The sequence below is a fragment of the Juglans microcarpa x Juglans regia genome, chromosome 1D (genome assembly GCF_004785595.1).
Source record: "Juglans microcarpa x Juglans regia isolate MS1-56 chromosome 1D, Jm3101_v1.0, whole genome shotgun sequence".
NCBI classification, from domain to species: domain Eukaryota; kingdom Viridiplantae; phylum Streptophyta; class Magnoliopsida; order Fagales; family Juglandaceae; genus Juglans; species Juglans microcarpa x Juglans regia.
In genome coordinates, this window is record NC_054594.1 from 21,912,573 (window position 1) to 21,934,769 (window position 22,197).

At 36.3% G+C, this 22,197-nt stretch overlaps 1 protein-coding gene across 1 annotated transcript in view; it reads left to right on the forward strand.

The window, feature by feature from the left end:
* Positions 1–15,728: 15,728 nt before the first annotated feature.
* LOC121252772 (DNA repair protein RAD50) overlaps positions 15,729–22,197 on the forward strand; it is a 32,538-nt gene continuing 26,069 nt past the window's right edge. Inside the window, exons 1-4 of the mRNA XM_041152576.1 lie at positions 15,729–16,018; positions 16,101–16,187; positions 16,498–16,665; positions 16,997–17,172. Of these exons, the coding sequence (XP_041008510.1) occupies positions 15,896–16,018; positions 16,101–16,187; positions 16,498–16,665; positions 16,997–17,172 (554 nt within the window). The 5' untranslated portion in view covers positions 15,729–15,895. The remainder of the gene's footprint in view (positions 16,019–16,100; positions 16,188–16,497; positions 16,666–16,996; positions 17,173–22,197) is intronic.

Here is a 22,197-nt window from a genome sequence, read left to right on the forward strand (position 1 = left end):
TCTTGATTTGACATTGCTAAAAGTCTCTCTGATCTTAACTCAACCATGCATTTTGATAAACCTAATGTATGAATGTGAATACATGTCAAATAGTGAGCAAATAATGGAGGTAACCTGGTTGAGACATAAAACCAAATACTTGATGGGCACTACTAGAAAACCGAGATGAACAATATCATAATCCATACAAAATCCTTTCTCAATACAAATAAAACACAATCCTAACTCAGATAAACTAGTGATTCATACCCCATTTGTTTTAAAATCAATATCACAAACACCCAACAAACCAATTCACAAAGTACATTCTCAACTGGGAATCTCGTGCCCTAAAACTGGAAAAACAGTGGAGAGTCGTATGGGACACATATCTCGAATAGGAGTAGTACAAATTAAGAGTCCTCTTTGATTTCGTACGCACTCGGTGGATAAATGCACACTCAGAATAAGATATGGTATGAAAGAAACTGAGAGAGGCGTGGAGAGTGGATATCGAGAATGAAGGAATTTGGGCTTATCAGCCTAGGTGAGTGACTTAAGTCACTTAAGACACAGAACGTGCTACTCGCGAGACCCTTCTTTTTAGAACAAAGTCCCTACTGGGACTTAAGCCATTAAAACAAAGACTTATTCCAAATAAACAACCACCAGTTCCAGACTTATGCACATACACTAAACTACTCAAAAATGAGGAAGACCCAAAAAAATAAAACATAAAACTATAAAAGGACTTTAAAATATATTTATATTTTCCTTTTTTTTTGAAAAAAAAAATAAGCAATAAACATACTTAAATGCATATCAATTCAACCATAGTGTCACTCACGCAGAAAAATAAAATACACTCTCATATTTGTAACAATCACAATGGGTGTTCACTCCTCATAAAATCATTAATATCAAAGTTCATGTGAGTTTGTGAGTGAGAATACTTATTTCAAGGAATCATCTATATATATTTTTCATCTCTTTTTTTTCTCTTTCTTTCTTTCTTTCCATGGATACTCCCAAGAGATTATCTCTCACGCTTAAAAATCAAACTTTATACTAGAGTCTAGATTCTTGAAAGAGTATCTCTCCTCCAAACACAAGTTTGCACAACCATTTGATATGTCCATTTTTATTTCTCATCTTTTTCCATAATGATTAGAGCAATGATTTTTTCTATAATGACTTAAGGGACAGATCCGTGTAGGGTCTTTGACTTTTTTCGTAATGATTAAAAACTGACTTTTTCTATATGGATCAACTATATTTATTCGGCAAGGGGAGATCTCTTACTTTTAGTACTAGGTTCAACTAGTATTAGTCAATTTATGGCATGGACTCCCTCTATGTTGAGCATTTCAATAATAAATACGGAATATGATTATAATAAGCATAATTATAAGTTCCTCGCAGTGCTTGAAAATGAATTTTGTCACGATGACTCATAGGGTTAGTAAGCACAAAGTTGACTGCACAAAATAGAGAGATGCATAAATTTAAAAATTTACTATGTGAGAGCTCAAGTGCTCAAACCTTGACACACTAAATATGCACTTTCCTTCAAAAAATAAACTAAAAAACAAACCAAAAAAATGTATTTTACATTGAAAAACAGAAAAACTAAACAAAAACTAAACAAAAATGCATGTCATAGGCTAATGATATGCAAAGAATGCAAGAACATGCAAGTAGTCCTATCGCTTAATGTCACACATACGTTCATCTAAAGACTCTAGGAAAACCCTCATACGAACTTTCCAATAAGCATATTTTTTCTCATCAAAGTGTGATGGAACATATAATGACAATGTCATGATCTACAGGGACACGGATCACACTCGGATGAGTAAACCACTCTCTGATACCAATTGAAATTACCCAAGTACCTCTGTAACACAGCGAAAATATCTACCAATTTACTCAACAAATTGGTTAGTCATCAAGCATGTAATTAATTTGATAAACAATCAAATACATAAAATAAACGAAGTACATAACACCAAGAGTGGTATCAAAGGAAAACCCTTTAAATAACTCTTTAAAGGTAAAATTCTACGGAGTAGCCAAACCCAGAAAATTTAATTTTATTATTTGAAAATCAATTACAAGTAAATCACAATTACAAAATCTTTGTAACTTGACTCTCTTACTTGACCAGACAAACGATCCGTTTGTCTTCTACTGCAGTAGCAGCCAGAACTTCTGGTGATTTTCAAACTATTGACTTCCTTCCTGAAACTCCAGTGGCTGATCTCGATCACTTCAACTCCGACATGGAGTATGCACGCACTCAAGATAATTTTCTCGCACTCAAGAGAATTTTCTCACACCCAAGTACAACTCTTTGAGAGAAACAGTATGAAAATTCTCTAAGGAATTTTTCACCAAAGTATGCACTGGAAAGTGCTCTAGAAAATATGCAGATCTGAATCTCTACTAATCATAACCAATAGGATCCCTTAAATAAACAATTTGAAAATAAATTCCAATTGCAATAGGATTCTACTGACGGAACAAATCTGATAGGAGTTTGATCTATAGTAGGATTTTGCTGACGGGCTCAGTCTGTTAGGACTTTCAGGTGTAGTAGGAATCTGCTGACAGGAAAACTCTGCTAGAAAAGGATTCTGCTAACACCTGGCGCTGAGTCTTCTTATCAAATATAGAATTTATTCAACTGGATAATATCAGACTCTTTGAACTTCGAATACACACTCTCAAGACTTATCTAAGATATTATCATATATCTACTTATTTTAAATTAAATGTTTTTAGATAAAGATAAAATATTTACATTCATCCAATCTCAACAATCTCTCAACTCAAATAAATCTCTATCCTCCTAGTCATCTAATCCTAACCAACCACTTTTACATTTACAATTTGTATAAGCATCCTGGCATTGCCTCTCGATGAGATAATAACTTATGCACGAAATTTGTGTGGAAGGAACTAAAATCAGTTGCACCTTCATTCTCAATCTTGCATATAAGTGCATTATTGTACTGATTTATGAACTGTTTTAATGTTGTCTTCAAATTAACGTAATTATCAAAGAATGCATTCACACATTCGCTTTGAGTAGTTGACAATATGGCCCAAAAGTGATTTCTCACGTAAGCCATTGCTTATAGATAATGCTCAGAATATAACCATTCAAGCCATAAATGATCGCGCAAATCAAAACTATCTAAAAGTTATAGCCAACACTTGTCGAACTCATCATGAATCAATGTGTCATAAATACACCTATGAGGCTATGAGAACACAACCAACGATATCAAGTTTTTTTTTTCCCATAATATATCACAAGGAGAGAAAGCAAAATTCAAGAAATATTCATTGTCAAGAAAACATACTAGTGCAGTTCACTTTTGATGTTTTCATATTTACAGTATGTTCCAAATTTTTCTCATTATATGCCACAAGCAAAACTGGTGTTGAGATTTTGGAAACAACTTTACAATCACATTTTGCTTAACTTTATCCTAGTCTGTTAATATGACATGTGATGCGCGACCACTCATGCACTTAAGTCATGACTCAAATATGAAGGGGTAGTATTTCCACCTCGCACCCCACCCAAGGGAGGCGGGAGCCGGGGCAGACATCTCATCCGCCCTTTCCCCTGCGCACTTCAATGGTACCGATGACCCATTGGGCCTAAAAATTATTTCTAGGTCCAAAAATATTTTTTTGGACCCAAATTATTATATAATTTAATTATAAATTAAAATTTATAAATATAACCATAATTTAAAAACCAATAACATGGTTTTTAAATTTGTTAGACTTATATTCACAAGATTGTATAGGAGGCCAAGACAATACAATAATTTTACTTCAGCCATGTGAGACTCAATAGAAGTGAGTCCCACATTGCTAAAGTAAGACTCTTGTATTGCATTGGCCTCCTATATAAAAGTTGGTCTAAGAGGCCAATGTAATACAATATTATGAATACAAGTCTAACAAATTGTAATATATACAATTTATATATATATAAGCGGGGGTTGGGCCCAGTCCACCCCCGCTTACACTGGGTTGCGATTCCGGGCGGGGCTACCACCCGCATCTGGAAGATAGGGGTCCGCCTTGCCCATGTGAGTGCGAGGCACCTCTTAACCTAAGCCGAAATAATCCGACCTCACATATGTAATTACATGCATCCCTTTCTCAAAACGTGAGATTCTCATACCTTGCTCCTGCCCTAGCGACGTAAGAATTGTAGCTCTTGCTTAATTAAATGCCGGTCATATCTTCTCTTCCCTGATTCATACAACTTCTTATGACATCTAATGTATTTTGCTTTGCCAGGATTGAGAGCATGTGTGCTCAAACACAACAAGGGTAAAAAAAAGCTTTCCTTTAGAACCCAATATGGCATTGATCTTTGCCTCGCATCATTTATGTTCCATCGGTTTAGGTTTAAGAATATTCAATGATATGCTCACAGATGTGCCTTGACGGACACAAGTAAGGGTGAAATACCTTACTTTTCCATTAGCTTCAGTTTTGGAACTTTGTTTTGTCACTTCAAAACCAAATTTTTTCCTTACCTTGTATAGTATGCCCATACTTCCTCATCTGAGGAAAATTCCATTCCCACCTTTGGCTCTTCAACATCCTCATTCTCTTTGCCTCCAACTTTTGGTTCCATCCCTACATACACCTATAATATCCTTATAATGATAAGAGCAATAACTCAATTTTCATTGCAAACATGGGGATTTAAAACTTATCAATCTTGCAAACAGTGATTAGTAGAACCAAAACTTATCAAAGAACTTGGTATGTTGCATGCAAATAAGAAACTCAATAAACGTGACTGAAGCAATGTTAGACTATCGCAAATAGTGGTGATTAACATACAACGGTCGTTTAGAATAGTTATTTCTTTGGTACATTTGGGTTCATAATAATTGCTCTTAGAAATGCAAATTGATATTTTTCTAGACAATTTTTTCACCTTTACATTAATTCTGGCAAGCTGATGTCAATTTCTTAGAGAATAACCAGCTCAAATTTCTATTTAATTCATCATATGCACTACAAAGGTTTTGGAATCAATCTCCTAAGAATTCATGGCAAAATTTAGTAAAAAATGTTACATAAAACAGAGTAAGGTTACGTATAGTAGAGTAATTCATGCCAATATTTAGTAAAAAATGCATAGTAATTTATGGTACAATTTATTGAAGAATGAAGCATAAATTGCACATTGTAAAATTGCAAATTTAAGATATAATCTCAAAAATCATTTTGGCAAAGATTAGAATGAATATGGTATATCTATTTGGATTTGAAGAACAATTTGCATAAATTGGTATTGCTCATACTATGCCACAAAATCACATTGTGGATGTAATTTCATACATCCACAAATCTCTATTGGCAATATTTTCCAAATCCTGATAGATCATACATTTCACAACCAAATATAAGAGTTCCTATAGGAGCTTTGGAATATGATTGAACAAGTCCCAAATACATTCAATAACAAAATAAATAGTGGAAAATCAAAGGAAAAGTGTAAGGCTTACTTAAGGCTCGGAAGGGGCGTCTTCGACGGCTATGCATGGCGACGACAGTGGTAGCACTTTTTGTTATTTCATCCAAACCGCCTATACTCAAGACACAAAGAGAGCTAGTGTGGGAAAGAGACACAGAGAAAATTAGTGTTAGTGTGGGAGAGAGAAGCATCCTCACCTGAGACAACATCGTTGAATGGTGGCCACACCATAAGAGTCTTGACGAAGAAGGGAGTGGACGCTTCTCCCAGGCTCGACGCGAGAGGGGCTTGGGAGAGAGAGAGGGAGAGAGAGAGAGAGAAATGCTAGGGGTGGGCAGTGGGGCCCCCGCCCTACTGCCCCCGTGCAGCGGGGCATATCACCCAGTGTTTTAAATTTCGTACCGTACCGGCCGGTATGGCCGGAATTTTTCGTTTCGACCGTCCGGCCGGTACAGGTACTATACCTGTTCCGTACCGGCCAAAATACCGGCTGGGACTGAATTTCGGCCTGTACCGGCCTATATTTCGGCCGGTACCGGCCGATATTTCTGCCTGTGTTTTTTTTTTTTTTCATTTTTTCAAACTACAAGCTTATTTTTTAACCCCCAATTCATACTAGACTATTTATAATTTATATATATATGTATTTATATATAATTTATTTATATATAGACTATTATTTTGGAATATAATTTTTATATATATTTATATATATAATTTATTCATATATCGACTATCCCGAAACGCTATCCCGAAACGGTACCGGTACCGAAATATTTCGTTCCAGTGCCTTGACTGGTACGACGTCTGGTACGGTATTCAAAACATTGAGATCACACCGTCCGGCAGATGTAGGGGGCGGGGCCACCCACCCGCATCTGGGCCTACCTCCGGGGGTGGGGGCGGGGGCGGGATGGGGGTGACCCCCACCCCGCATGGATATATATTTATATATATTTAAAAACAAAAAACAAAAAAAACCTAGGCATGAAACAACGTCGTTTCATGCCTGGGTTTATATCAAAACTCACCCCCCCGGGCCCCCTCCCGATTCCCGAACCTTCATCTCCATTCTCCCTCGCTCACTTCTCCCTCGCTCTCAGTCTTTCCCTCTCTCTGAGCTCTCACACCAGGTCCCTCTCTCTGCATCGCCGTCCCCGTCCCCGTCGCCGTCGCTATGGCACGACTCGCACCCGGTCCCTCTCTCTTCATCTCCGTCACCGAAGGTCAGAAAGTAAGAAACCCTAAATTCAAAATTTAATTTTTTTTGTAATTTATATATTTAGTGGAGATTGGAGGAAGGATGGGGTTTATCGGAGATGAGAATGAGATTTTGTGAATTGTGTGCTGTGGAGCTTAGATTGTGCATGTGGTTTGAACTTTGAATGACTCCCGTGAGTCTCATCCGTTTGTTCTTGCTTTTTTTTTTGTTTGCATTATGTAATGTGTGTGAATCACTGAATCATGATATTATTTGTGTCTAATTAATTCAGATTGGAACTTTAAATTAATTTAGAGCTCCAATCCGAGGCCCTAAATTAATTTAGGGGTTTCATTCTTTGAAACCCCTAAATTTAGGGTTTTGAAATACCCTAAATTTACAATACTTCAGCCTTTAAATTAATAACCTTGATGCGTGATTATTTCAGGAATCCATAGTCGATTTCTTCATTCATGGCTACAATTTTCATACTTATTTTCACCATTACACAGACTTTGTTTACCATTCTCTCTAATTAATCTGACCCTTATCCGAGTAATTATTTTTCTGTACAAAGTGCTACATTCCAAAGGAATTAAATTTTGTATTGTTTTCTCTCCTAGTTGGTGCGATGCGATGATGTTCCATTTGTTAAATGATTTATGCTTTATTCGGGGAATTATTAATACTTTGAAGGATCATATCTTGAAAACCATCCTAATTAGGTCATTGTTACTGTGATCATATATAATAGACCGTCCTCCAATTCAACAGAATTTCATGTTCCCTACCAAATTGAAAAAAAAAAAAGAATGCACTAGGGTATTTCGAAATACAATATAATTAATTAAGATGAAATATATATATATATATGAATGTCAAGTGATACTTTTTTTTATTCTAGTTTTTTTTATGTTCATTATATAGTTGCTATGCTTATATTATTTCAAGTCTAAGAAACTATATTGTTAATATACTTTACTACATATATAAACAAAGTGCTCAATATTTTTTATTTTTTTTTATCGTGTTTTCGTAGTAGTTCTGATCCATTCAATCATAATATTTTTTATTTTTTTTATCGTGTCTGAAATTAAAGATCATCAGGATGTTAATTGTTTGGCATGTTTCTATATTTTCTATAATTTCAGATTTCTTGTTTGCTTGAGTTCATAGATATACCAACAGATTTTAGTGCGAGCACTCTTTTCCAGGCCGAGGGCACCCTTACGCCTACACATACACCTACCCCTCCTACTCATACCCCTACCCCTAGCCCTACGGCACCTTTGCCCCGCCCCCAAGCCCAGCAAGAAACTTACTTCAATAATTTGGAGTCATTTCACTAAACTATAGGGTGGTGACCCAAGTAACCCCAAAGCAAAGTGTAACCATTATAGGAAAATTTATGGATGTCACTATAGGAAACATGGCACCTCACAATTAAAGGTGCACTTAAAAGAACAATGCAAAAAAAGTCCAATTTTAATATCATTACAAGAGAAAAGCCAATCTAGAGTAGAAATTGGATTTCAAAAAATGGTGGATTGGACTAGTGAGGGTACAACTTTGAGGGGGTATACTAAGTATGATCCCGATGAGTGTAAAAGACACCTAGCTCGTATGGTCATCATGAACGAGCTACATTTTCAACTTGTTGATGGGAAAGGGTTCCAAGCGTATTCTCACTACTTAAAACCAATATTTAATATTCCTTCTCGCCACACGGTGGCAAAGGATGTAAAAAAATATTTTTATATTGAAAATGATAAGTTGAGGGGTCAATTGGCGGATCAATTTGTTTGTCTCACCACTGACACTTGGACATCGGTCCAAAATTTTAATTATATGTCTTGAATGTGCATTTTATTGATTGTCATTGGACATTGCAAAAGAAAATTATAAAATTTTGTAAAATCACCGATCATAAAAGTGAGACAATCGAGAAGTCCTTGGAGGCCGTAATAAAAGAGTGAGGGTTGACCCGAGTTGTTACAGTCACAGTCGATAATGCCTTGTTTAACGATGTTGCATTGGGACATCTGAAGACCTATCTTAGAGAGGCAAATAAGACATTCATTGGTGGTGAGTGTCTGCATGCGAGATGTGCGGCACATATTCTGAATTTGATTGTCACTGATGCTTTGAGGGATCTTCATAACGCGATTGCTCGGGTTAGGACTGTTGTGAGATGGGTGAGATCTTCTCCTTCGAGGTTGGAGAAATTCAAGGTTGCTGCGAAATTTGCGGGCCTAACATCTAAGAAGGGCCTTTGTACTGATATGCCTACACGATGGACCTCAACATTTTTTATGTTGGAGGCGACCAAAGAATATAAGCTGTCATTTGCATTATTGGGTGACGAAAGCATCCAATATGTTAAATATTTTGATGATCACGGGGGATTGGGAAAACCCGTAGATGATGATTGGGAAATTGTAGCTATTTTTGTAGAGTTTTTAAGACTTTTTTACGATGTCACCACGAGGCTATTTGGAACTTTGTACCCTACATCCGATGTTGTAAGTCAGCAAATATGTAGGGTAAAGAAGAATTAAATGGCATGGTAGCGGGTGGTCACATTAGGCTGCGAGAGATGGCATTGATTATGAGGACAAAATACGACAAGTATTGGAGAGATTTAACTAGGGCTAATATTTTATTATATGTAGCTGTCGTCTTTGACCCGAGGTATAAGTTGGATGGCATGATATTTGGATTAGGCCTTGTGTACGGGCAAGTATGGGCGGAGCTTATTGCAGCAAGAGTTCGGGAAACCCTTGGTAGATTATTTGATGAGTTTTCCACCCTGCGGGGTGGTAATATTGCGGCACCTACACCTACCCCCTCAGCCTCAGGCTCACAGTTTCCTGAAGTCGAGGTTGGGAAAAGACGTAGATTGGAGTGGAGTGAGAGGTATGAGCAGACTCCCTTCCTCCGGGGTTTTGTAGAAGCTCAGTTAGAGATAGACAAATACTTAGCAGTAGAGATTCTATCATTTTCACGAGATTTCGATATATTAAGTTGTTGGAAGGTGAATGCCGTGAAGTATCCCATCCTTGGAGAGATAACCCACACACTTTTGGTCATCCCTGTTAGCACCATAGCCTCAGAGTCTGCCTTTAGCACTGGAGCGCGTGTATTAGATTCATTTCGGAGTTCATTAGCTCCTGCCACTGTAGAGGCTTTGATTTGCATTTTGCACGCAGAATTGGATCAAAGGAACTCCAATTCATGTTCTGGATGTTCTTGAGTATGAGGAGGCCAACGTTGAGGAAGAGGGTGATGATCAGCCTGGATCTGGTATTTATTTTAATTTCATTTTCTAATTTCTTATTTTTATTTATTTATTTTCATTTAATTGGTATTCATTAATTTGATTTCAAATTTAATACTTATAGTGATACATGAGATGGCGTCTACGGCTACCTCCGATGCAGTATGACTTTGTATTGGACCCACCATTGCCATGGTTTGCACAATTTCTCCCTTAATTATTTTTTGCATTTAAAATTTTGTTTAATCTTTATAACTTTTTAATTCTAATTTGTTTTATTTTTAATTTATTAATATTTCAGGTTTTATAACTTATTAACTTTTATGATCTTGATTTTCAGTTTCACAGCAGTCGACACAACTCACCACTCAGTGAACTCACTGCCATGACTTCACCCCAAAATCAAATTGATCAAATTGAAAAATTATGATTTTGTTAATTTACAATTAATTGTAATGTTGCTACAATAGTTAATAGTTGAAACTTAATATCTACTTAATAGTTCAATCTATATATATATATATATATTTTTTTAAGTTAAATTATGGGGTTAAAGTGCCCAAAAAGGGATTCTGGGCCCAAAAATCGATTTTGGGCCATTTAGGGCCCAGAAAACTGTACTGTGCCGAAGGCCCAGTGGGGGATGCGGGGGTGCGGACGGATGGAGGTCCACCCCCCACCCCGGCCAGTGGACGGGGTACCCCGCCCCAGTCCATGCGAGGGCAGGGTACGGGGAAAAATTCTCCACCCCCGCATATGCAGGGGCGGGTATCACCCCTAGAGTGTGTGCGTGTGTGTGTGCGCGAGCGCGCGCCTTTGTCTCTCTGTCTTAGGCTATTGTCATTGAATAATGGCCACACCAGAAGATGCGGCGCGAATGGGGATGCTGAGAGGGAAAGGGAGAGGGAGAGAGAGTTCGCGAGCCTTCTCGAGTCATCGCCATTGACGGTGGCTTTTGGGCGTGGAAGGAAGAGCTCAGGTCTTGAGCTATTGGGTGCGAGCGATTGTTTTGGGTGCGAATGAGAGATGAGATGAGGTCCTTAGTTGTCTGACATAAACTTTGAATCTCAGAGAGAAAAGGCAAAAGAAAAACAAAAAAAAAAAGCCACGTGGGCTGGGTAGTAGAGCAAATGTAAGGATATCATTACCCTAAATTTTATATCAGATAGTTTATACTGACATGTTTTAACGTACTCCATCAAAACGAAAGATCTTTATATTGTAAAATAGATATTAAGGGTGTAATCGGTCGAGTTTGGTCCGATTTTAGACATTTTTTAAAACTAAACTCGTATACATTGATTTTGAAAATTTTAGAACTGATATCAGACTGATTCACCGCTGAAATTAAACTTTTGGTTTTTCCGATTTCGGTCTGGTCCGGTTGGTTTTTTCGATTTTACGAATAAAAAAAATTATACTTCAACAAAACTTTAGCAAGTGATTGACCCATATCCCTTATTTTATGTTATATTAATTTTATATCATAACATTAAAGTTTATATGTTATTTCAAAATTCAAATGTTATATTAATTTTATGTTATAAGATTAATATACATGAATAAAAAGATTAAAATTTCATGTCATATTAATTAGCTATTAACATATAATATATATATATATATATATATAATATAATATGAAAAATTATATATGTAATGACCTAACCCAATACTATTAGGGATATAACATGGATAATTTTATCGGGCTTAAATTAGATTTAATGGGCCAATATTCATGAAAGCCCAATCTAGGTTTATCGAGTAATTTTGAAAAGGCCACGAGCTCATACATTTTTATGGTAAATTATGGGATTTTATTGAGCTCAATAATCAAGTTATAGTTCAATTAATATGTATAGACTAAAATGAACCCAAAGTTGTAAGGCCCATGGCTGGTTTGTCTGTAACTCTAAGCCATGCACGTCTCTACCTTCCACTAGGGTTCATGTTTCAATAGAGTTCTCCCGGATTACAGTTTTACAGTCCTCTCACATTAAAATTTCTTAAACATGATTTCCTTCTATATATACCCATGTAGTCCCATGCACATGTCATCATCTCCCCTATGAACCTAGGGTTGCTGCACCAAATCATCACACACAGAGCACTAGCCCCAATAGCCGACTACCTCATTCCTCAACTAAAACTCCTATGCACGTTGTCAAGACACCACCATAGTGCTAGTTGCACCACCATGTAGACCACCCCTGCATGTACAACCCAGTCTTGTTCGACATCAATCATCTGGAGAAGAAGCAGGCCCCATCAGCAATCATCGTAGCACCTAATTAGAGTCAAGAACCACCGTGCACTATCTAGCCAAAGGCATTGGTGTCGGTCTCCTTTGCATGTGTGAGAAGCTCTCATCCCTTCTCTCAGTTGCAACCTGAAGCCACCATTGAGGGCCTACACGATGACACCATATGCCTCACTGCCACCATCCCTACGACACCATGTGCTACAAACAACCAAGAGACAAGCTAGCTCTGCCCTAAACCATTGCACCAAGGTCACCGCAACACCACAATGCCGTAAGGCATGCTCCACTGCCTCCTTTGTTTTAGGAAGTCAAAACAAAGCAAGTTAATTGTTCCTCAGCCCTCCTTTCATCACTATTTCACCACCCATGGCAGCGACCGCTTCACCATGCCCCAACACCAGCTTTGAACAACCATGTGTGTTGCCTAACAATCACATAGATCAACCTCTTCATTCCATGTAAAATCGCACTTGGACATAGTAAGCCCATATTTTGTTACTCAGCCGCATATACACCTAAGGCAGGCCACTGTCACCAAGAAATGGTCTCTCTCCCTTTACGTAATTCTCTATCCCTCACTTAAGCTCTCTCACTTTTCTCTCTCATGTTAGTTCTTTCTCTCGATTATGGGCTGGTATGAATAGTATGTTATGGGTTATACAATTTGAAATGGGCTATGGGCTAGTAGTTATGTTTTATGGGTTTGATGGAGAATAAAGATTTATGAGAATTCGCGTCCATGAAATATTTGACTATTTTTAAGGTTAAAATGAGAATTTTATATTTTTTGGAAAAATAAGTTATTTAAGTATTTCAAGTTTAAATATCAAAATACGTGTTTAATTATAAATTGGTGTAAGTTATGTGCCTATTTTATAGGTGATCGATTTCGTGCTGAAAATATTGAAAAACGTTACGAGGTAAGTAGCTTGATCATAAAATTAGAATTAACACATGTAAGTTAGTTTGATATATTATTATTAAAGCCAGTTCTTTAGAAGCCAATGTTTATGTGCCACACATGTCATGACATTTGCAAGTATGTCATTCATCACAATTCATGATCAAGTTTAATTTTGCATTTTATAGTATTTATGTATTATGCAAGACACATAAACTTGCACAAGACAAATATAATATACAAATTAAGATTAAACAAATGGTTATTCAAATGCATGATATCAATGCAGTCAAGGTGGATGTGCAAGCCACAGAATCAAGAATGGTCCATCATAGTATTATTATCAAATCAGATCAACGATTCCCCTTGTGGCCATAGGATATGGGACCGGTGCACAACCTTGCACATATGGTTAAGTGTGTTGGCTAGCCAGATAATTCAAGACATGTTATGCATGCCATAAACATATTTATGAATGATCATAATTTTAAATTCTTAGTATAAAATATTTTATGAAAAACCTTACGTTTAGTATATTTACGTTATGATAGATTTTTTACTGAGTTTTTGACTCATTTTAGTTTTATTTTATATTTTAAACAACCCCATGCCAAAATATTTATGAAGGTGGAGCTATAAAACTAGACTTAGCCCAAGGAGGAGTCACAGAGGCTTAAATCGTGTACATAGTTTTTCAGTTATGATTTTTATAGTGTAAGTTCAAGAAAATTGAATAAATGCTTTTGTGTACTTTTTTTTCTATGATTTCAATATTTTGTACGATTTTATTTATTATAAGGAATCTTCGTACCTAGCATTTCCGTTAGAATAAGTGAAAATATTTTTAAAAGTCAAGGTCAGTGATAGCACACCGATTCCCTTGATTTCTTAAAAAGTGACGTTATTCTTACCCTTGAGGGAGTGGGGTGTTACAATATATAATATAAAAAATCATACAAGAAACATTTTATATATAATATAAAAAATAAAAGATATCTGTTTGATTCGGTTTGAACCGTTGTTCTAAATATCAAAATTGGAACCGAACCGATTTTCTAATCGGTTTTGATCATTAGAAACCAAAACCAGACTGGTTTCGAACCTAACGTAACACATCAATTCGGTCAGTTTTATTGGTTCGCCCATTTTTTTTACAACCCTACAACGAAATTACATTAAACCACATCTATGTGCAAAACTTACGGAATAGATCTAATACTTACTATAGAACATTCACTTGTAGAGCCTTAAGGGTCCGTTTGGCAACACAACTATTCTTAAGTATTCTAAAAGATTATCAGATATTTACTTTTCAAATATCACTCAAACATGAAATATTTTTAATTTCAAATATTTAACTTTTTATCTAATTATTACAACTTTTCTAAACTCACAAACAAAACACAAAAAAAAAACAATATTACTTTTTCAAATTTCAAAATAGAAATAATATTTAAAATAATATTCAATTAATTTTTTTAATTTTATAATATTTTTATTTAAATTTTTTTCTCTTATTTCTTAAAGCTCAATAAAATATTGTAATTTAAACTATTTCTTAAATATTATATATCGAAAGAGTAAATCTACTTAGCCTCCCCATCTATTCCTACACCGCACTCTTTGTATTGATGTGTTTTTTTTCCCTTTCTTTTTGCATAAAAACCTAAACTAAATGAATTCATTTTTTCTTCTATTCGAATTTTTTCCCCTCCCCCTTGGTTCTCCCTCTCATTTTCTTCCAACCGATTGTAGTACCCTTACCTTGAAAATCGCTGCTCATCTTTTGTGCGACGTCCATGCGAATCTCCTCCCCCTTCATGTGAAAGAGAAAAAAAAAATTGTATCACACAAAAAGTACGGTGTAGGAATAGATTGGGAGGCTAAGTAGATACCCTTACAATTCATTTATTACCGCTTTATTATCTAATTATTTTTTCTTTTACTTTTTGAATGTATATTAAAAATCTCAGAATATAATCTTCTTACATAATCTAAAAAATAAATAAATTCAATCATGTAATTTAATTAAAAACAAATTCAATTTTATAAAAATTGACCTTATTTTACTCTGAGTCAATTTTTAGATTATATAAGAAGGTCATATTTTAGATTGATCTTCTTTTACTCTTTGAATTTATTTTTAATTGAAATACATTATTAGATTGGTTGATTAAATTTATTTTTTTTAGATTATATAAAAAAGTCATGTTTTGAAAACTTTAATTTAAATTTAAATTAAAAAATATAACTTAATAATAAAATAGTAATAAAATTGGTTCTCTACTCGTATCGAAATAATTTTAGTACGAAAATGGACCTAAAGGACTGGTTGTTTTCGATACTAAAATCTAAAATTTTAAAAACTTCTCATTTTATCATTATAATTTTTTTAAATTTTCATATAAAATAAAATAAACAATTCAAATTTTTTAAATTTTAAAAAAAATATTAAAAAAATATTTTAATAATATTTATTTAATTTTTTAACTTTAATTTTAATTTATCTCAATTCATTTCATTTTTAAAATTATTTAATTTTCTGTATCCAGATTCGATATCATAATAATAATAAGAATTATTATTTTTTAAATCAAAACCTGCGGAAAGAGAAAGGCAGTCCTTTTTCCCTCCTCTCCCTCTGTCAGCTTCAACACTTGCAACCCCAACACTGCCGGCGACATTTTCATGCTCTCGGTGCATTCATCAACGGCTCCTCCAGTTAAATTAGAAGATTATCAGTAAAAAGAAATATGAGCACCGTCGATAAAATGCTAATCAAAGGCATCCGGAGCTTCGATCCGGAGAACAAGAACGTCATCACCTTCTTCAAGCCCTTAACCCTAATCGTCGGCCCCAACGGAGCTGGAAAAACCGTAATTCCCTTCTCAATCCTACCTTCTTATATATCTATGTATACGGATATGTATGTTAAGAGTTTTGGGTTTGATTCTGCAGACCATTATAGAGTGCTTGAAGCTTTCGTGCACCGGAGAGTTGCCTCCCAATGCAAGGTCCGGCCACAGTTTCATTCATGACCCCAAGGTCTCTCCATTTCTCAGTCGTTTTGATGTTATTTCATTTTTTGTTTGGTTCCCGGGAATACGGGGCAAAATAAAAATATGAAGTCTATGCCTGTTTTAATATTTCGTAAAAATAGAGTTCAGCAACTGTATCAGCTTCAGTTGAATGGATGCTTTAATGTTTTTTGTTTCTGGGTTTTCTGAAAGCAATTTTCTTTTTCTTTTGCTACGTTTTCTCAGTAACCAAAAGGTGATTATTTTCATTTTTTTTTAATGTCTTTAAAGACGTTCTATAAATTTTCCAAAGTTTTCTTTTCTGGGTGCGGTTGTAGGTTGCTGGGGAAACAGAGACAAAAGGGCAAATTAAGCTTCGTTTCAAGACAGCAGCGGGGAAGGATGTGGTGTGCATAAGGTCGTTTCAGCTGACACAGAAGGCATCGAAGATGGAATATAAGGCAATTGAGAGCGTGCTTCAAACAATTAACCCTCACACTGGAGAGGCATATTTTTTCTTCTGCTCATAGCTGTTCTCATTATCCATGATAGATCGAGTACTTGGAACTGATTGATTTGTTCATCAAATTGCTATACGCAATTGCACTTTTAATTAAGCTTTGTAGTCCTGAAAGTTGAGCTAGCTCTTTCTTTTTTCTTTTTTTTTCCAAAATTTTTTCATTGCCACCTTAGTATATATGTTTTAATTGGTTAGAACGATATCCATATTTATTTACTTTACTTATAAAATACAACGGTATCTGTATTTTATTCAATATTTTCACTTGTGTAAATCTAACATCAACCTGCATTTATCCTCTTTATTCCTAACTGCAGAAAGTTTGCCTTAGCTATAGATGTGCTGATATGGATAGAGAGATCCCGGCTTTAATGGGTGTTTCAAAGGCTGTTCTGGAAAACGTGATATTTGTACACCAAGATGAAGCTAATTGGCCATTGCAAGATCCTTCCACATTAAAAAAGAAGTTTGACGATATCTTCTCTGCTACCCGGTATTGTCTATCTACTGTTTGCCTCCATAAAGATGTTGTGGTAAACTTGTGTATTCATACATTATTTTTTATCATCTTTACACCATCAATTTTCTGTATGAGAACAAACTCTTTTAACAATGTGATCTTTTTTTCAATCATGCTATGTAAAGTCAGTTGTTTTAACTTATGTATGGGAGGCCTAAAAGGAAAAAAAAAATAGGGCTCTTAGATGGTGACATCCCCCTCTCTCCTGTTATTGAATGTTAGTAGATGCTCAACTTTTTTTGAACTCTTTTGCTGCATACCAGTTCAGTAAACCATTTAAACATTTTTCAAATAAAAAGTCAGGGAACTTTGCATGCTAGACATTCCTTCATGGAGGCTTTCTCTCATCCCACCTCTAAGAGGTTGATGGTAAGATTCTACCCCAAAATTCTTACTCATCAAACTCCAGCAGACCCTGTTATCGTTCTCACTATTGATGTTAATGGAATATTCCTTAAGTTGCTTCACTGACTAAATTTCATGTACACTTGAATGAATTTTGACATAAAATAGGGGTGTAACCTGAACAAGGCTATTTGATTCGGCTCAATTAAACTTGACTTGTACTTGTTTTGTTTATTAAATAAGTCATTCATGAACATGAAATCATGATTGACTATTTATCAATACAACTCGTATAAAACTCGACTTGGGTAGTGTTAGTGAATAAGCTTGTTTCTTTATTTTGAGGTTGCTAGTGCCCTACTGGATGATTTCTTCAGCCGAGTGGGGGGTAGATGGGTTATGTTAGGGAGGGTTATTGATCTTCTTGCTAGCTGGAGAAGTCTTTATGGTGTTCTGCAGATTGCAGAAATTGGGAGGATGACCCCTACATGCCTTTTGTGGTGTATTTGGAGGGAAAGAAATGATGGGAGCTTTGAAGATATGAATGTCCACTACAAGAACTTCAAGTCTCTTTTTTTAACACGCTATTTCTTTGGACAATAGCTATAGATTTCAATGGGCTTAATGTCCACGATTTCCTTGTATCTATTTCTTCTCTGCCCTAACTAGGTGTCTACTCTTGTATACGTCACGTATACTTGGGCTTCGCTTGGACTTTCTATTAATAAATTTTTTACTTGTAAAAAAATATTCGTGAAGAAGCTCGTATAAAGATCGACTTGACTTGTAAGGTTGCCTTATGTTATATAAATATAAGAATTATATGTATACAATATACTTGTAAAGTAACAATATTTATTAAAGATAAACATATATATAGACACACACACATGTCGTTTGTGTATTAGTTATAAATATAAGCATAAATGTAAATTCTAGACTAAACTACCTAGAAATAATAGTGGTTGTTATTAATTATGCAGTTGTTAGTTATGCTGTTGAAAATTGTTATTGACTCCAAGTATGGGGGTGCCTGGGAAAAGGCCAAGTCAGTTGGAGATTCTTGCTTTATATGCTCGAGGGATGTGGTTTTGGTGTGAAATGGTGTTCATTGATCAGATATTGTCTCTCTACTGCATACTTTTCTATTTTGGTGGATGGCACACCAATGGGCTTTTTTAAAAGCTTTCGAGGCTTGAGACAAGGTGTCCCTTTATCCCCATTATTATTTGTTTTTGTAATGGAAACTTTTAGCAAGATGATCTTAGGTGTCGTGGGGGGTGGATTTTTATTTGTGTTCTCAGTGGGGGAAGTAGTATTGGTCCTCTCAATATATCTCACCTTTTATTTGCCGATAACACTCATCTTTTGTGGGGCGCACCATAGTCATATTCAAGCTTTTAGGGCTCCCCTTCTTTATTTTGAAGTTGTTTCTAGATTGAAGGTGAACCTGGACAAGTCAGAAGTAGTTTCAGTGGGTTATATTCCTAATGTGGAGAGTATTCTTGGGATGCAAGATATCTTCATTGGGTGCTCTGTTCGAATTGAAATCCATTTGGTATGATGTGTTGGGAAAAATGGAGTGGAAATTGATTTGTTGAAAGAGAATGCATTTATCCAAAGGTGGTAGGGTTACACTTATTGAAAGTACTTTATCCAACTTGCTGACCTATTTCTTATATCTATTTACGCTTTCCACTAAGGTGGCCATCGCGTGGATAAACTTCAAAGGGGTTTTGTATGGGGGATGGATGATGAGTCTGGTTTTCATTTAGTAAAAAGGCCATAGTATGTTACCTTATTTAAGAAGGTGGACTGGGTACCCAAAATTTGTAGACTTTTAACAGGGCTTTATTGGGTAAATGACTATGGAGATACCAACAAGAACAAGGGGGCTTTGTGGAAGACCGTCATAGAATCAAGGTATGGTGAAGCATGGGGACGATAGTGTTCTGTAACGCCCCAATGGAAGGCCCAAGCCACATGGCCTATACTCTAAAAATATTAGTTAATGATACAATTGAAACCCCATTGGAACATTATTTTTTTTTATAAGTTAAAATTTTTATTAAGAACAATGTAATAGGCAAAGCCCAAATACACAGGAAGTATACAGAAGACACACCTAGTTACATTCTAAAACTAGAAAAACGAAGATAAGAACTCGTTTATAGCCCCACCCTTGAGTACAATAGCAGAGAACCAGCTAAGTAGAGTGCTTATAAAAAACTTCCAAAATGCATCTCTATTGCGTTCCCGGTCATTAAAGCACCTTTCATTTCTCTCCAACCAAATACACCACATAATACACAGAGGCATCATTTTCCATGCAGCTGCCACTTGGGAACAAGTATGCATTTGAAAGTTGGTCCAGCTTGTTAGAAAATCGACCACTGCTTCTGGCATAACCCAACTCAGCCCAACCCTTCCAAACACTCCATCCCACATCACTTTAGCCATTTCACAATGAAGTAGTAAATGGTTCACTGATTCCGCTTCTTTCTTGCACATAAAGCACCAATCCAAAACAATCATTCCGCGCTTCCTCAAGTTATCTATAGTTTGAATATTCCCTATTGCTGCTGTCCATACAAAAAAAGCCACCCTTGATGGAGCATGAGCCTTCCAAATCCTCTTCCAAGGAAAGCAAATATGGTGCTGATTTAGTATCACCTTATTGTATGACCGAACTGTAAACTTTTTAGAGACTGTTTGTCTCCAGCATAGTTGGTCCCTGCCCTGTCTTCTTATCTCCACTAAATACAACAATCTAAAAAAATCAGTAACCTCCTCTACTTCCCAATCCTGGGCAGATATGGAGAAACCTACATCCCAAAGCACCACTCCATTGGAAAAACCCATAACCTCTGAAACTGAAGCTTGCTTATTAGTCACTAATCTGAAAACAACCAGAAAGGCTCTAAACAATTCAGTATCCCCACACCAAACATCAGACCAGAATCTGATTTTTGAACCATCTCCAACTGAGAAGTTAACTTGTTTCAGGAAGCGACCCGAACCTTTCCTAATAAACTTCCATAGACTCACTCCATACGAACCCCTACAATCCTTGGTACACCATCCTCCCCAATCACTACCATACTTTCGATCGATCACCCCCCTCCACAATGCTTCCTCTTCCCCCATGGTATCTCCATAGCCACTTCCCCAACAACACCTTATTAAAACTACATAAGCTATGAATACCCAAACCTCCATCAACAATCGGGCAACAAACTTTTTTCCAACTCACTAAGGGAGTTTTAGTCTCCTCTCCCAGGCCTCCCCACAAAAAATCTCTATACAATTTTTCAATACAATTGGCCACACCAATTGGTAAAGGGAATAAAGAAAGGAAGTAGGAAGGGATATTAGAGAGAGTACTATTTATAAGAGTAATCCTACCTCCTTTAGATAGATATGTCCTTTTCCAAGCTGCCAACTTCCTCTCTATCTTCTTGACCACCCCATCCCAAATGTGTTTGGCCTTAAAAGATGCCCTTAGCGGTAGTCCCAAATATTTTATGGGCAGAAAAGCAACTTTGCACCCCAGAAATTCTGCCAAGTGATGAATGTTGTGGACCTCTCCCACTGGTATCAACTCCGATTTACTTAAATTCACTTTTAATCTAGAGATGGCTTGAAAACACGGCAGGACAGCCCTCAAAACTTGAATTTGTTCCCCAACAACCTCACAAAAAATGAGGGTATCATCAGCGAAAAGCAAGTGTGATATTGTAGAAGGGCCATTAGAATTAGATCCCATTGAAAAACCCGAGATAAATCTTGCTCCTACCACTGCCTCCACCATTCGACTCAAAGCCTCCATAACAATATCAAATAGGAAGGGAGATAAGGGATCCCCCTGCCTCAAACCTCTTGAACTCGGAAAATACCCACAAGGCTGCCCATTAACAAGCACAGAAAAACGGACAGTTGAAATACAATGGCTTATCCAGCCACACCACTTATCACCAAAGCCGCATCTTCTAAGCATATACAAAAGAAAATTCGAGTTTACATGATCATATGCTTTTTTCATGTCTAACTTACAAAGGACCCCCGGAGCCCCTTCCCGCATGCAGCTGTCTACACATTCATTTGCAATCAACACCGAATCTATAATTTGTCGTCCTCTAACAAATACATTTTGAGATTTAGAAATGATCTTCTCCATCACTTTTCCTATTCTATTTGCTAATACCTTTGAAATAATCTTATAGACACTACTTACCAAACTAATTGGGCAAAACTCCTTCAACTCCGAAGCACCCACTCTCTTTGGAATCAAGGCAATAAAAGTGGCATTCAAAGTCTTCTCAAATTTTTGAAACTCATAAAATTCATGAAATACCTTCATCACATCCTCCCGCACAATCTCCCAACAATCTTGAAAAAATGCCATAAAAAACCCATCCGGCCCGGGAGCTTTGTCTCTCCTCATTCCACACACCACCCGATGCACCTCAAGCTCTTCAAACGGCCTCTCAAGCCAACTTGCTGAAAAATCATCCACCGCTGTAAAGTTCAATCCATCAATCTTGGGTCTCCAAGCTTCTGTCTCACTTAGGAGAGAACTAAAAAACTGCACAACATGCTCTTGGATCTCGGCAGGTGAGGATAGCAGGTTATTTCCAGTTCTTAACATCTCAA